The following is a 16,965-nucleotide window of genomic DNA, read 5'->3' on the forward strand; positions in this document are numbered from 1 at the left end:
CTTCACCTCAGTCTGCAGTATAGACAGCTCTCTCCTGAGGCTGTCCCTTTCTCTGTGCTTGGCTGTGTGGTTGTTGCTGGTCTGGTCTGTTTTCTGCACTTTTTGCAAGGAAAAGATCATCTCCTTGAGCTGTACCATTTCTCCCTCTAGCTCTGTGAACCTCTCCCTCATGTCAGTGCAATAGCAGTGTGAATGGGGGTCTTTGGTCTGGTTTATGCTCGAAGGGTCTCTCTGTTCTGTCTGATCCTCATTTGTGTGGATGGTGTAGGATACTGACTCCTCAGGAGTGATTAGTTGGTCACTGGTTATGGTCTCTTTCTGTGCTCTGGCTTTGATGCAGAAGAAGTCTTGTTCGAAGAGCCCATTGATGCTCTTTACCACCACTATACCCGTTGTTTTGTAGATATTAATGCTGGTGGTAGTTGTGTCTTCCTCGTTTCTTATTTTTAGCTGGAAACCCCCACAGATGCCTTTTCTTTCAGCAGAGGGGTAGTGTGTAAGGATGGCCTTGTGCCATACATAGGGCTTGTTGGTGTAGAATATCAGGTTACTTATGCTGCCATCTTTATGTAAGTCTGCAAAAAGTGTTTCTGGGGTGTCAGTCAGTCTTTTGTTTTTGTAGACTTTCTGTGCTGTCTAATTTGTGATATCTTTAGGATAGTGCAGTGCCTCCACATATGGGGGTTGTTTAGGCCTAACGTTCTGGTTGGAGGCTTCAGGGCCCGGTTGCATGAAAACCCTTAAGTAAGGGTATCCCTGAAGGGGAAAAGATCCCAGAGGCAAGGGATTTCCTTAAGAGAGTTGCAACAAACGTCTTATCCGTCACCCTTACCTAAGTGTTTATATTAAGCGTTTCACTGTAGTTTCTGGGAGTGCACGGCAACGCGAGCTGCGGTTGCCATAGTTACTCTTCCATATCGCACTATACACTTGATTGGCTCAATGACTCTCTCTCCTCTCCACCTGTAGCTGGTGTGTGGTGAGCGTACTGGCGCCGTTGTACTGTGGCTGCCGTCGCATCATCCAAGTGGAAGCTGCACACTGGTGGTGGTTGAGGAGAGATGATTTTAAAGTGCTTTGGGTGTACAGCAATACACAATAAAGCGCTATATAAATGCATCATTCATTCATTCATTATAAACATAACGGACCGCAAAAATAACCTTACAACTACAGCTATAAAATATTTTAAATTTTTTTACAAAATATTATTTTTTTGACAAATTGATCTTCATATAGGTGTGGGGCTTGAATTCGCACATGTGTTCCATCTATCACTCTGCAAACGCGTGGGAAACCAGCAACTGCAAAAAAACGCTCCGCTAATACGTCCTGCTCATCTCTGGAAGGAAATTTGACACGTGTCAATTCGGCGACACAGGGCTAAGGCCACTCGATGGACAGCTCTGCAGACAGTGGATTTGTGTACTCTGAAAACGTCGCCAATGACAGACTGAAAAGTACCGCAAGCGAAAAACCTTAAAGCAATCAAAACTTGAAGCAGTCCTGGGAGTGCACGACTTCGTCGGGTTTGGTGTTGGTGGCTCAAGCGTTGCGGTGAGATGAAGGATTGACTGACGATCAAACCTATATTCTCTCAATAACTGCGCATCATTCATAGTCTCCAATGGATTATTTCGATCATTAAAAATGCGCCTAGGTACTTGCTCCTCTTCTATGAACATGAAATCAGGCATCGTACTAGAGTAAAAGATGACTTAAGGGAGCTATTTTGGTCCCTTAATTTTTTAAGGTGAAACCGTTACTAAGGACTTTGTAGCAACGCATAACAGAACTTAAGGGAACACTTAAGCAATTAAGGGAAATACTTAAGTGACAGCCTTAACTTCCCTTAAGTAAGCCCTTAGGTTTTTTTCGGTTCTTTGGTTTCCAATTTTAACCGCACAATGGCTGGCTGTGTACATTGATTTGATCAAATCATAGAATTTTCCCCCTATTCCACTGTCGATAAGTTTTAGGTATAGTCCTTCATGCCAGATTGAATCGAATGCTTTCTTGAAATCAACGAAACAAGCAAAAAAGGTTTCCTTTGTTTTGATGTACATATTTGTCAATTAGTGTTTGTAATGTGAAAATGTGATCGGATGTGCGACATTTTGGAAGAAAGCCAGTTTGGCATTTACTCAAGGCATTGTGCTTCATAAGGAAGTGTAACAGTCTGGTGTTTAAGATGCTACAGAACACCTTCCCCAGGTTACTGTTCACACAGATGCCTCGGTAGTTGTTGGGGTCTAGTTTATCTCCGTTCTTGTGAATGGGGCTGATGAGGCCCTTGTTCCAGATCTCAGGGAAGAACCCGACACACAGAACATCATTGAAGAGTTTTAGCATGGCCAGTTTGAAGCTTTGCTCTGTGTGTTTCAGCATCTCGTTCAGGATGCTGTCGACACCACAGGCTTTCTTGGGCTCAAGGACCCCTAATTTATCTTCCAATTCTTTCATTGTTATGGGGAAATCTAAGGGGTTTTGATTCGCTTTAATCGATCTTTCTAAATTGTCTAGTTTATTAATTATTTGGGTTGGGCTATATAATTCTTGGAAATGAGTTTTCCACGTCTCCCCATCTTGGATGGCCAGAGTTTCTTGATTTGGTTTGTATAATAATTTCCATTTATCCCAAAATTTGTGTGAATTTATAGATTTTTCAATTTCTTCAAACTGGTTTTGCAAAAACTGTGCTTTTTTCCGCCGGAGTGTGGCTTTATATAGTTTTAGTGCCTCACAGTAATGAAGGCGGAGGATTATCTGGTTGTCTGTGTTTCTGATTTGATAGATTTCTGAGGTTTTTTCTCAGAGTCTTACAGTCCAAATCAAACCATTTGTCAGTATTTAAACATTTTTTCTTTGGTTTAACAATGGTCAAATGACTTTTTTGTGCTGTTTTGTATAATATGTTTAGATCTTGTACTTCCTGATTGATGCCGAATTGATTTTTAGGGTATGCCTGTGTTTGGAATGAGTGTAAGAGGGACTGTATTTCTGGAGATTCAACAGCATTGATGTAATTTGTGGCGCTGTTTTCTGTCCATTTGAATGACATAATTTTGATCATTTGATATGGTGTCCTAATTGGTGTGGGTGATGTTTCAGATTGCTTTATATAGAGTGTGATTTGGCTGTGGTCTGAGAAAGGTTTCAGGGGTTTGACTGTGAATGCTCTCAAAGAGGAAAGGTGGAGATCTGTGATGGTATAATCTACAGTGCTGTTACCGAGAGCTGAGCTGTAGGTGTATCGGCCGAGCGAGTCTCCTCGCAGTCTTCCGTTGACGATGTACAGAGCTGCAGCAGCTGCCGTCCGTGAGCGTTCACTGTCTGATCACAGTTTTCTCTGGCGGGGTAAGAAGGGTACAAGTCGTTATTGCCAGTGATGAATCTGGTACCGTGTGATTCTAAGAAATCTAATTGTTCTCCGGTTCTAGCGTTTAAATCACCCATAAGAAGCACGTTTCCCTGGGCCTGGAAATGGCTGATTTCTTGTTCAATGTTTTGAAAGGTTTCCTCTTGGAAATACGGAGACTCGAGGGGGGGTATATATATGGCACAAAGGAAAACAGGCTGAGATGCTGATATTAATCCTTTTTGTATTTTCAGCCACAGGTGGTATTGATCTCTTTGAACTAATTCTATGGCCAGTTCAGATTGAATCCAGATAATCATCCCTCCCGAGTCTCTCCCCTGTGTGACTGATGGGAGTTTGACTGATGGTAATATTATCTCTCTGTATCCCGAGGGACAGCCAGTGAACACATCTCCTCTACACCAGGTCTCCTGTAAGATGATGACATCTATGTCTTCAAGTTCTTTCATAAAGTCAGAATTTCTACTTTTTAGGCCAAAGACTGAGGAGTTTAGACCTTGAATATTCCATGTAGAAAAACTAAGTGATTTCATCTCAAACTTTTAAAATAATCGGTATGGTTTGTTTGCTATTTTGAGAAAAGAGAATGATACAAAAATACAATAGAGTAAAAGAAAATAATGAATGATGGAAGTAATGTTATGGTAGAAACTCAAAAACATCAACAAATCCATTTTAAATTACATGCACACTTATACTAACAATGTGGCTTGGTAAATGGTATATTTAAGTATATATACACATAGATATTTCCATATATACATATATATATATATACACACACACACACACACACACACACAGAGATATACATATATATATACATATACAATATTTTTCTTTTTTTTATACCACTGTCCACTGTGTGTGAGTAAGTGAGAGCAGATGATACTCAGCATGTGTTGGATGTCGTGGAGTTCAGCGTTAGCTCGGCTCGCTCCTCCGCTGACAGCTTGGGCGTAGCTCGGTCTGTCTGGCTGGGCCGGGCTCTGCTGTGGTCGGGCTTCAGCCGCTGGAGCGTTGGGGCTGTTATATGACAGTCTCTGTCCGTACGGATACTCTCTGGGCGCTGAAGCTCTGTGTGGACCCCTGAGAGCTGAAGCTCTGGGCGCTGAAGGTCTGGGCGCTGAAGGTCTGGGCGGTGCTCCGGTCGGGGCTCTAGATGAGGTGTTGGCTGGGATGTAGTTTCCTGAGGTGTGTCTCGTTGGGTTGGCTGGGTTAAGACTGGTTCTACTTGTCTGGTTGGTCCTGTTTAGAGCGACATCTTTGAGTTTCTTTGCAAAAATATGTACCAGGTTCTTATAAAGGTGGACGTGGTCATATAGGCAGTCGGTGTCCAGGTCTGGATGGTGGGCCAAGTGTACGTTGGGCAGGAGGGCACAGTGTCTGGAGATGCTAGAGTTTATTTTATTAATTGTTTTGGGATGGAAATCTTTCCTCTGGAGTAGAGTGGACAGGGTGATTTTTGAGTTGGGGAAGGTTTCTCTAGCTTTTTCCACGACGGCTCTGAGGGAGTCAGACACTCGGTCCTGTTGGCTCCGCAGGTCGTTGGTGCCCGTGTGGATTATGATGTGGCTGGGTCGGCCTAGCTGGGATTCTGTCAGGAGCTCCAGGGCTTTGTCGGTGGTGGGACACCAGAATTTAACCGCTCTGTGTCGGGGGAAGAGTTTCTTTGTATCAATGAATTTGCCGTTTGAATCGATGAGTAGAGCTACTTCAGGTTCCTCTGTGCTGGTTTGTGCTGGGCTGCTGTGAGACGAGGGCTGATGCTGTTGTGCTGGGGAGCCTGACAGGGGGCGCTGTGATGGCTGTGAGCTGTCTGGGCCGGGTCTCTCTGAGTCTGCGCTGAGGGGTGTTGACTCCGTGTTAAGTGAGTTTGGGGTGGAGGGCAATGTTTGAGCTCTGTGGGTCTGTGCTGGTTCTTCTCTGGCCAGGAGGAGTTCTCTCATCTGCTCTTTCAGGGCCTGGATCTCACTGTTCAGCTGTTCTCTCTGCTCTCTCTCCTCCTGTATCTCTCTCAGCTGCTCTTTCAGGGCCTGGATCTCACTGTTCAGCTGTTCTCTCTGCTCTCTCTCCTCCTGTATCTCTCTCAGCTGCTCTTTCAGGGCCTGGATCTCACTGTTCAGCTGTTCTCTCTGCTCTCTGTCCTCCTGTATCTCTCTCATCTGCTCTTTCAGGGCCTGGATCTCGCTGTTCTGCTGCTCTCTCTCCTCCTGTATCTCTCTCAGCTGCTCTTTCAGGGCCTGGATCTCACTGTTCAGCTGTTCTCTCTGCTCTCTGTCCTCCTGTATCTCTCTCAGCTGCTGCCTCATCTCTAGGGTGGTGATGGCGCAGTGGATAAGACACATGGCTTTGGTGTGAGAGACCCGGGTTCGAATCCACTGTGAGACACCAATGTGTCCCTGAGCAAGACACTTAACCCCTAGTTGCTCCAGAGGCGTGCGACCTCTGACATATATAGCAATTGTAAGTCGCTTTGGATAAAAGCGTCAGCTAAATGAATAAATGTAAATGTAGTGTGGACTTTTCTCTGTCCTGTAGCTGGAGTCTCAGTGCGGTCAGCTCACACTGATAGCTGTCCTTCTCCGTCTGAAGCGTTCTCATCTGCTGGGTGAGGGCTGTCAGTCTCTGTGTTTGCTGCTCTGTGTTCTGCTGGAGTTCAGTATTAGCTGCACATGTGTGTGACTACTGCTGTTTGAGCACCGTTTCTCTGAGCTGCACCATCTCCATCTCCAGCTTCATGAAGTGCTCCTGAAGTATAGGGATGGATTTGAGCAGGGAGGATGGGATGTTCTCAGTTTTAGCTGTTTCTGCAGGAGTGGGCCTGAGATCTGAGCTGCTGTTCTGTGGATTCTGTTCTGATGACAGACTCTCAGATAGCAAAGCTTTCTCGTGTTTCACAGTTTCAGCTATTGCTCTGTAGTCAGCCTGGAATAACTTCAGGTTCCCCTGTACCATGACTGTTCCGTTTTTGTAGATGTTCACAGTCATCATAGTGCTATCGGGGTCTTGTGGTTCTCTGATTTTGACTTTCCAGCCATTACAGATGCCTTCTTTTTTTACAGAGGGGTAATGTTTGATGATGGCTTTATGCCAGGCACTGGGGTGATCAGAGAAGAAAATGAGGTTGCAGATTTCTCCAGTTTTGAATAGATCTGCAAACAGAGTCTCTGGATTGTTAGAAAGAAGTTTCTGTTTGTAGTTTTTCCTTGCAGAGTCAGTTCTGATCTCAGAGGGATACTGTATGGTGGTGAGTGGGGAGCTCATCTGCATATGGCTGAGCTGCTGCTCTGATTGGCTGATTTTCTCTGGCTCATTTGAATTGATACATTGAGGAATGCCAGAGTGTGGGCTAGCCATAGCTTTAGCTTTATAGCATTTTAGCTTATAAAAATACAAAACATATCAATTTTATGCCCTTATATTTGGAAAAAAACAAGCAAACGAGCCAAAAAAAGCTCGTTTCCAGTGCAGTTTTGTTTGTACTCACTGCTTCTCTCTCTGTGAATAAGTGGATCTTATCTTGTTTTAACCTTCCCTGCAGTTTTCCAGCAGGCCTGCTGCTAGAAGTGTGATGCTCTGATCCTCTGCGTTGGTTATTTGGTTTTAAAAGCATAAATACTGTATTCTCTTATGTAGTAAATACTGTATTCTCTTATGTATATGTAGTTCTTTTCATGAAAGTTTGTGTCTGTATGTAGTATTCTTCTAGATTTGGTAGATTTTTCATCTATTTCTCATCTCAAAATAGCAAACAAAAAAGAAAGTTCAAGAGCTCATGTAGATCATGGCTTCTACTCTCTCTCTCTCGCTCTCTCTCTCTCTCTCTCTCTCTCTCTCTCTCTCTCTCTCTCTGTGTGTGTGTGTCTCTTTCCCTCTCTCTCTCTCTCTCTCTCTCTCTCTCTCTCTCTCTCTCTCGCGCTCTCTCTCTCTCTCTCGCTCTCTCTCTCTCTCGCTCTCTCTCTCTCTCTCTCTCTCTCTCTCTCTCTGTGTGTGTGTGTCTCTTTCCCTCTCTCTCTCTCTCTCTCTCTCTCTCTCTCTCTCTCTCTCTCGCCGCTCTCTCTCTCTCTCTGTGTGTGTGTGTGTCTTTCTCTCTCTCTCTCTCTCTCTCTCTCTCTCTCTCTGTGTGTGTGTGTCTGTTTCTGTGTGTGTCTCTCTCTCTCTCTCTCTCTGTGTGTGTGTGTCTGTTTCTGTGTGTGTCTCTCTCTCTCTCTTTGTGTGAAGTGGTGTGTGGCCAAGTACGGTGACACATACTCTGAGTTTGTGCTCTGCATTTAACCCATCCAAGCACGCACATACCGTGAACACACACCTGGAGCAGTGTGCAGTCACTGGGGAGCAGTTGTGGATTCGGTTCTTGCTCAAGGGTCTCTCCTCAGTCGTGGTATTGAGGGTGGAGAGAGCGCTGGTCATTCACTCCCCCCACCTACAATCCCTGCCGGCCCGAGACTCAAACCCATGACCGTCGGATTGCAAGTCTGACTCTTTAACCATTAGGTCTGTGTGTCTGCAGGCAGGTGTGGAGTGTGAGCAGTGTGAGGAGGGCTGTCTGAAGCCGCGTCCCGTGGGCTGCTCTCACCCGTGTGTTCTGGCCTGTCACCGCGGCTGCTGTCCTCCCTGTGGGCTGATGGTCCGTCTGCGCTGCCACTGCAGGATCTCCAGCCTCTACATCGACTGTGTGTGAGTGACTCTCCTACTGCTCTCCGGCCGGATCTCAAACGCTCAGTGACCAGTGTGTGTTTGTGTGTGTGTGTGTGTGTTTTGTAGGAAGTTCACGTCTGCGGATGAGCAGGGCAAACAGCTGCTGAGCTCCTGTCAGAATCAGTGTCCCAAACAGGTGTTGTAAGGTTTATTCTGTGAGAAGCGGAGAGTGTTGCATGCTGGGATACGGCTGCGCTGTGCTGATTGGTTGTTGTGAATGTGTGTGTGCAGCTGGCATGCGGGCACCGCTGTAAGCTGCTGTGTCACGCTGGTGACTGCGATCAGAGCTGCGGTCAGCGAGTCAAGCTCAAGTGTCCCTGCAAGAGGATCAGAAAGGTACAAACACAAGATCATGTGACCACGCTGATGGACAGCGGCTGTGATTGAGTCCGGCTGTTCTGCAGTTTTCATCATCTCCTCAAACACACACACTTCACAGCAGATCTAATGTTTGTGGTCAGATAATGAATAATCATCATCACATGGCTTTAATAAGCACTCATCACTGTCACTGTGTAAACGGGTTTGTGTGTGTGTTCAGGAATTCGCCTGTTCTCGTGCAAGATCAAAGACTGACTTGGTCGTGTGTGACGAGACGTGTCGAGAGCTACAGAAGAAACATGCAGAGGTAACACACATACATACACACACACACACACACACACACACACACACACACATGCACTCACCGAAGCATATACGCATACACGCACAAATACACACTTATGCACTCATAAATGCACATGCATGCACACACACACAAACACACACACACACACGCGCGCGCACACAAACACTTATGCACTCATAAATGCACATGCATGCAGACACACTTATATACGCTCACACTTATGCACGCACGCACGCTAGCACACACACCCACACCCCTCACACTTATGCACTCACAGATGCATACACACACACACATGCACACATTTACTCAGAAGAAACATGCACAACCACACTTATGCACTCACCGAAGCATAAACACACACAAACACACACACTTATGCACTCATAAATGCACATGCATGCACACACTTATACACACTCACACTTATGCATGCGCACGCATACACGCTCGCTCATGCACACGCACACACACACACACACACACAAACACAAACAAACACACACTTATGCACTCAAGTCAAGTCAAGTCTGCTTTATTGTCAATTCTTCCACATGTACAGCACATACATACAGAGAATTGAAATTGCGTTACCCTCAGACCCTTGGTGTAAACAGTTAACATTAAACACGTTCAAATACAGATAATACGGTTTAAACATATGTACATACAACTCTATAGCTATACAAGTAAGGACATTGTAGAAAAAAAATTAAGAAATAGATAAAGTGGCATAAGGCGCATGGCAGATAGTGCAAACCAGTTAAATAAAAACAAAACAAAACTGTGCAGATATATTTGTAGTGCAAAAAGAGCTTATCAATCTGAGAACTTTGTAGAAAAATAAAAAAAGATAGATAAAGTGACATAAGGCACATGGCAGAATAGATGGAGTGCAAACCAGTTAAATAAACCAAAACTCAAATGCTCATGCATGCGCACACACTTATACACACTCATACTTATTATATACACACACACTTGTTTCACTATCCTTGTGGGGACTCGCATAGGCGTAATGGTTTTCTACTGATTCTATTCTGTATATTCTATTGCCCTACACCTAAACTTAGCCCTCACAGGAGACGTTTTGCATTTTTAGATTTTCAAAAAACATAATTCTGTGTGATTTATAAGCTTGTTTACCCGTGGGGACCTCAATTTAGGACCCCACCGTGACACAAGTCCCCAAGAGTCTGTGTGTATTCAGGTTTAAGTCCCCACCGGTATATAAAAACAAAAACACACACACACTTATGCACTCACACACACGCACACACACATACACACTTGTGCACATACTACACTAACACAAACTTCAAATAAAAAAACATTGTTTTCTTATAATCATTTTTATCTTTGAAGATTTTAGTTATGAGGTTTTGTCAGATTTAGTTCACAGGCTGTCCCTAAAGTAACACACACACACAGAGTTATGGCTGTGATGCGGGTGAAAGTGTAGAGCGACACAGGAACTGTTGTCATGGAGAAGGGCCATAAAATCCACAGCCAGGTCATTGATTCTTTTGGCTCAGACAGAGAGAGTGTGAAACTATAAAACAGCACACTAACACACACCATCCCAGCTGAGGGTTAATGGCCACAGATTCCACTTCACACACACACACACATTCTCTCTCTCACATTCACACACAAACAGATAGCCATCAGCTCAGTGGGAAACTTGGAGAAACAGTTACTGGACAATTAGTTTTGTGTGTGTGTGTGTGTGTGTGTGTTTCAGGCTTGTGCAGCAGAGGAAAGAGCCGCGCTGGAGGGAGAAATGAGAAAACAGCAGGTGAGTTGAGAAACACATGAACGTCATTGAGATCTGAGAAATGACTGCTCTGAAGAGCTTTAGCTCCTCACATCAGCAGGTCAGTGTGAGGACACTCATGGGTGGGTTAGTGGATAGCAGGATCTCCCTGATGTCCATTGCAGTTGAGAACTTCTCGCTGATGTAGCCTCTGAGGTGTGTGTGTGTGTGTGTGTTTCAGGCTGAACTGGAGGCGTTTGAGAAACGACAGAAAGGACGGAAGAAGAAGAACAGGAAAGTCACAGAGGTGGAGACAGAGGAGGGGGTGTGGCACCGATATAAGCTCCGCCTCCTGATGCCCATCTGCGGCATCCTGTTGGCCGTGGCGGTGTTCTGTCTGCTGCAGCTGACCAATCAGGAGATGGACAGAGAGTGAACGTACCTCAGCAGCTTCCTGAATGTCAACAGTGTTTCCTTTCAGTTTCGCAAACTGAACTTCGCAAACTTTTTTTCATCCTTTAGTTGACTTGCATAGATAATTAGAATACTATTTACATACATATGATTATTTAGTCTTCATTTCATCATTTGACACAATGGAAACTGTGATTTTCTGATAGATTGTGCTTCACTTTTATTAAAACTGTGAAGTTAATTTAAAGCATCGTGATTTAATTCCATTGTTAAGAGAAAATGATTCCATGAGTGACATTTGGGGGATAACCTTATAAATGTTAAAAATAAAGCCTTTGTCTCAGTGATGTCACACTGATGTGCTCCGACTGCTTGATTGTAAAAAGAGTTGGGATGAGAAGGACTCAAGAATCTGCCGGTGGCACTTTCTGGTGCAAATACAGTGAATGGAAGTGGCAAACTGGATCAAAATAGTTCTGCAACAGTCAGTAGATGACCTAACTGAACCGCTGATGAACTATCTGTCTGAATTATTCACATCAGATGCCTGACTTCATGAATTGACATTGTTCATTCTGCATACAGAGATTTTCCTCAATGTTCTTTTAAACTATATATACAGTTAGAATCAGAATCAGAAAGAGCTTTTATTGCCAAGTATGCTTGCGTATACAAGGAATTTGTTTTAGTGTCATAAGCTTCCAGTTCACAGAGACTACGACACACAGGCAATACAAATATGAGAATAGAAAAATACCCATATGTAAATATAAACAAACAAAAAAAACTGAAAAACAAAAATAATTGAAACAAATGATTGTATGTACAGTTGTGCAATAGATGATAGAATAGAAGGAGATACAGGGATGTACAAGGATGGAGGTGTAGCAAATAAATATAAGGCTATTGCACATTAATCAAGTTTCCATCCAGATTTTTATTTAGTGTCATGAGATTTTTTATTTTTTTTACACTTTGTTATAGACTAGACAGATAGGCCACTGTTGATAATCAAGCAATGATCATAAACAGTTGCAGTTGTATTATCATTTTTCTGATTAACGTTTATAGGAAATAGGTATGTTCCTTCCGGTTATTTTATTTCTCCTAACCGACGGTCGTTAAGCCATATTAACCGTTAACCGACAAGATTGTTAAATTACAATTAAATTAAATTTAAATTGATAGACTGCTTGACCCATTTCAAATACCTAAATTTGTTTTCCAGAGATTCATTTTAGACACAAAAAGCAGCATAAACAACATGAAGGTGAGGATTCACGCACCTGCAGCGCTTCTGCGAACGGAGAAAAACATAAGCTTTTATACATTAAAGAAACAGGCCCATAATCAAAATATATTTTTCTAAATAATGAATTAAGAAAATGAAAGAAAAAAACCCTGCAACAGTTAGAAGCCAATATACAGAATTTCGGTTCATTTTTGTGATGCACTCTTGAGAAAGCGGCAGTTTTCCTTTATTTCACAAAAGTACGTTTTGTTTTTTATTGTGAATTTACACAAATAAAAGAAATATTTTGAATAATGCCTTACTCTTATATGACCACAAATGAAGGAGTGGGCTAGTGCAAGTTGTTTCCACTTTTATAAGGAGAAAAAGAAGAAAACCCAAGCGCTCGCGCCGGCGCCTCACGTGCAGTTAAACACTACTGACTCCACAACTCAGCCTGTTCATGTCATAAAATACAGTCAGCCAAAAATATTGAAGAAACATGAAGAGAATATTTTATTTCCCCTCACTCCACAACAAATCAGTTAAATTTAACGGTAGAAAGAACTCAGAACAAAGCAAGAATAAAAATAAGAAGCTAACAAGCCAAAACAAATTAATTTAAACTTTTGTACTTCACGTTCCAATATGTAAAATAAAATGTGCTTGGCATAATATCACGGGGTTATGGTGGTCAAGCTGAAAGGCACGGACTACAGGGGGCACTGTTCTTGTGCCTGGTTGTACTGGCAATGGTGGCTCTGTAGTGCCGGCCAGATGGCAATAGTTCAAAAAGGGGATGACTTGGATGTGAGGGATCCAGAGTGATTTTCTGAGCCCTTTTCCTCACGCTGGAGGTATACAGTTCTTGAAGGGTGGGCAGGAGGGCACCCATAATCCATTCAGCAGTCCGAACCGTTCTCTGTAGTCTTCTGATCCCTGATTTTGTAGCTGAGCCAAACCAGACAGTTATTGAAGTGCACAGGACAGACTCCGTGATGGCTGAGTATAACTGTTTCAACAGCTCCTGTGGCAGGTTAAACTTCCTCAGCTGGCGAAGGAAGTACAACCGTTGTTGGGCTTTTTTTTGCAATGGAGTTGATGAGTGTCCCAGTTCAAGTCCTGAGAGATGATGGATCTCAGGAACTTGAATGTCTCCACTGCAGTCACAGTGCTGTCCATGATGGTGAGAGTGCAGGGGGGTTTCTCCTGAAGTCCCCTATCATCTCCACTGTTTGTAGTGTAGTGTTTGTAGTGTTGAGCTCCAGGTTGTTTAGACTGCACCAGACAGCCAGCTCTTTAAGTTAGGTCCATATGTATTTGGACACTGACACAATTTTCATAATTTCGTCTCTGTATGCCACCAGAACAGAATTAAAAATAAAACAGTCAAGATGTGATTGAAGTGCAGACTTCAAGCTTTAATTCAATGGGTTAAACAAAAATACAACATTAAATGTTTAGGAATTACAACCATTGTATACACAGTCTCCCTTAACTTACCACTTAACACTGTTGTTTGATGAACTTGTGAAAAACGGAGAGAGAAATGAAAACGGAGTGAGAAAAAAAGAAAACCATAATAGGCACGAATGGAACCGCGAATAACAAGCTAACCAGCTGATGTGCTGCACTCGCGGTTTTAAAAAGTGAACGATCAAATTAGTTAAATTAGTTTGATAGATAATACCAGAAATATGGTGGGAATTAAGTTATATATCATCACTTTAAACAACAGAGAGTGAAAGCAGTGGCGGAGCGGGGGGGGGTGGCTAATTGGGCTTAAGCCCCGAATGTTTTGTCAAAAGCCCCGAATCTTTTAGGTTTTTTAAAATAACTTCAACTTTCTGACAGGAGCGGCAAAAAATGAAACAAAAGCTCTATTACCGTGCGTGGTGTCGGATGGTACTCGACGCGTCCGCACGAGCGCGAAAATGACAAGAATACACCTGTGGAGCAGGAGAGGCTGGAGGACAAGAGGATGAGAGATGATGAGGGGAGTGAGAAAGAAGTGAAAAGCAGAAGTTAAGAGAAGGAGAGAGGAGAAAAATGTGTGATGAAGAGTGGAGAAATAGGAGAGAAGAGGACAAGTAGAAGTCTGGATTTGAGGAGTGGAGAAGAAAGGGATGAGAGTGAGGGAGAAAGCAAAGAAAATAGAGATGAAAAGAAATGAAATATGAAAGCAGGTGAATTGGAATAGGGACAAGAGATGAAAATGCGTTTAGCAGTAAGGAGTGAAGAGCAGATGAGTAAAGGGGAGCTTTAGAACAGATGCCAGAAGTAAATGTAAAAGAACAAGATTTGCATTTAATCTTTTTTGCATCTTAAGTTTGTGATCAGAAACACTTATACTTTCTTTCATTTATACTTTCTTCTTTCAGTGGAAGACATTTCCAGAGATGAGTGGAGCATGAGTAAGAGAAGAAGAGTCAGGAGAAACGTGACCAGTAGTCAAACAAATAAAGTACCATAACATAATAATATATGGTCATGTTGTTTATCATACTGTGCTATTTCCCAAAGAAATATAATATAATATAATTTTAGTAAATATTCTTCTGTTGGCCTGATATTCGATTTAGAGTATTGAAGACCACATTTACTTGGCACTGCAGCATTTGCTGTTTGCTAGTAGAGCAGCCTAAATTATCAAGGCATGGATTCTGATGTAGCAAATTTGTCAGCTAAGCAGTCAGCTAACCAGGGGTGAAAATGAGTCATCCTTAACATTTTTGGTGTTTTGGATTCACTGCAGCTGGAGAACAATTAAATACAAAATAGGTTGTAGGCTCTACTGGGTGAATTTATTTAAATTTTTTTACTGAGTAACTGTCATCATTTTCCCAGATAGTGTATAGATTCTTAGGCATTCTATTATCTCAAACAGCCTGAAAAATAGTGCATTTAGCTGACGTAATTGGGAAAAAATCTCCCCGGGGGACCATGCCCCCGGACCCCCCTAGCTTTGGGCTAAGCCCCGAATGTTTACATCGTCTGGCTCCACCCCTGAGTGAAAGTAAGGTAAAGATTCAATAAAAAAGCAGAGCTACAAACGCACACCTCTCAGCAGCACAACAGACAGGGACAGCCTGTGAGAACACAGTGTGATATGCTCCTCCCTCCCCAGATCTAATAAAGTAAGTGAGACTCCCCCACTCCCTAGCAGTTCTCAACAAAAAGGTACACTGTAAATAAGTGCAAAAAGGAATTAAACACAGTTTATTCTTTTAGGTTTGTTTATCTTATGATTAATTATTTCTTCTGTACGAGTTATCGATTAAATCAAATAAAAGAATTTACAGTCTTTGTATTGTTTTTTGAATTCACACCAACACTTTCAACAAAACAGCTGAAAAAAAACTTTCACTTGTGGTATAACAAATCCCTTATGAAACTTCAAAATGAGATAACTTGCAATTTGTCAATTTGTAAACCCACAAATTCTCACCTTTTCAAATGATCACCCTCAAGCAATCACATTTGAAAACGACAAACAAAACAAAAAAAAAAACAGTTAAATCTCACCTCAGAATGAGCACTTATATGAAACGTCCCTTCAAATGTTTACTCACAGTTCACGAGTTACTCACAGTTACTCAAGTTCCTTAGTCCACTTGAATTACCACAGTTCACTGTTTATCAGTTCAGTCAATTAAAAAATTAGGAAAATACCAGTTCGTAGAACGATGAATTCGAGTGCGTTGTCTGGACGTAGGGTGCATTGAAATAAACTGGAGATCACGTATTTTAAGTGTGCAAGTTAAAATTCACTCAACTTTGTATAAAATGTTCCACAGATAAACTGTCTCAAAAAGGATCAAACTGAAGATGAATCAAACTGATGTCACTTGGATGGCAGGGTAGTAACACAATCTTCAAACTTGAATCGGTGGAAAAGTTAAATTGCATTATACAGCGATCTTGGTCTCACGTGCTCTGACACGTGCGGGAAGCTCAATTACACGTGAACAGTCCCGTTGAACTGTTAACTCTTGCCGATGCTTTTCAACCAAAACACGAGAAGTGCAAAATACAGCAAAAAGACCTGAGACGAGTCTCTGGATGACAAAAATAATGCGGGGTTTACACTTTAAATGTACTCACAGCTTCTGTGGCCTTCACGATATGTTACTGCATCATTCTAACAGCCAACACATACCACCAGAACAAAACTGGAAAAACTCTTCTTCACTATGAAACGTGGGTCATTGTCCACACTCTCACTTAGTGCTGTCGTCCTTTATTCGACTCAAGTCTCGATTATCTTCCGTTGAAGCAACTTTATCGAACGAGCTTCTCGATCACGACACTGCACTCACTTGTGTGTGACACACTCATACAACGCGCTCTTCTTCATCTCTCTCTGATGCACTCACTGCACTCGCAAAAAGCGGATCACTCGCCAAAATAAAAGTATCCCAAAAATAAGCTCCTTTCAAAATAATATACCCGTTACATTCCCCCTTGCTAAACCCTGCCACTTCATTGACATCTCTGACAGATTCATCTCTGAAACAAAAAACATGTTAGAAAAGCATGATATTATAAATGAATAATTTCATATGTTATTACCCAAAGTTACAGAAGCCTCCGAACTCTTATTTTACAACATAGTCACTTCTATACTTCACAGGTAAGATACCCTTGTTTTGCCTCTGAGAGCGTCTAAGCTCAGGAATACTTTCAGCTTCTGAGACATCAGCATCATCTGAGTCATCTTGTACCCTCAACTCTGATTCAGCAATTGCAATCTGATTCTCACTGCTGTCACCTTGTCCTACTTCCTGTGACTCCCCTTGACCCACCCTTGTGTGTGCATGGTAAGTGGAGTGTTGTGGAGCTTCGGGAAAGCA

The 16,965-nt window shown here is 42.6% G+C and overlaps 1 protein-coding gene across 2 annotated transcripts in view; it reads left to right on the forward strand.

The window, feature by feature from the left end:
* The window catches only part of nfxl1 (nuclear transcription factor, X-box binding-like 1), a 55,020-nt gene extending 42,604 nt beyond the window's left edge, over positions 1 to 12,416 (forward strand). For both annotated transcript variants that reach the window (XM_079400154.1, XM_079400155.1), the window contains 6 exons: positions 7,893 to 8,059; positions 8,147 to 8,216; positions 8,312 to 8,416; positions 8,622 to 8,708; positions 10,456 to 10,509; positions 10,709 to 12,416. In XM_079400154.1, the coding sequence (XP_079256280.1) occupies positions 7,893 to 8,059; positions 8,147 to 8,216; positions 8,312 to 8,416; positions 8,622 to 8,708; positions 10,456 to 10,509; positions 10,709 to 10,903 (678 nt within the window). In that variant the 3' untranslated portion in view covers positions 10,904 to 12,416. The remainder of the gene's footprint in view (positions 1 to 7,892; positions 8,060 to 8,146; positions 8,217 to 8,311; positions 8,417 to 8,621; positions 8,709 to 10,455; positions 10,510 to 10,708) is intronic.
* The last annotated feature ends 4,549 nt before the right edge of the window (positions 12,417 to 16,965 follow it).

This window comes from Barbus barbus (assembly GCF_936440315.1).
Source record: "Barbus barbus genome assembly, chromosome: 40".
Classification (NCBI taxonomy): Eukaryota; Metazoa; Chordata; class Actinopteri; order Cypriniformes; family Cyprinidae; genus Barbus; species Barbus barbus.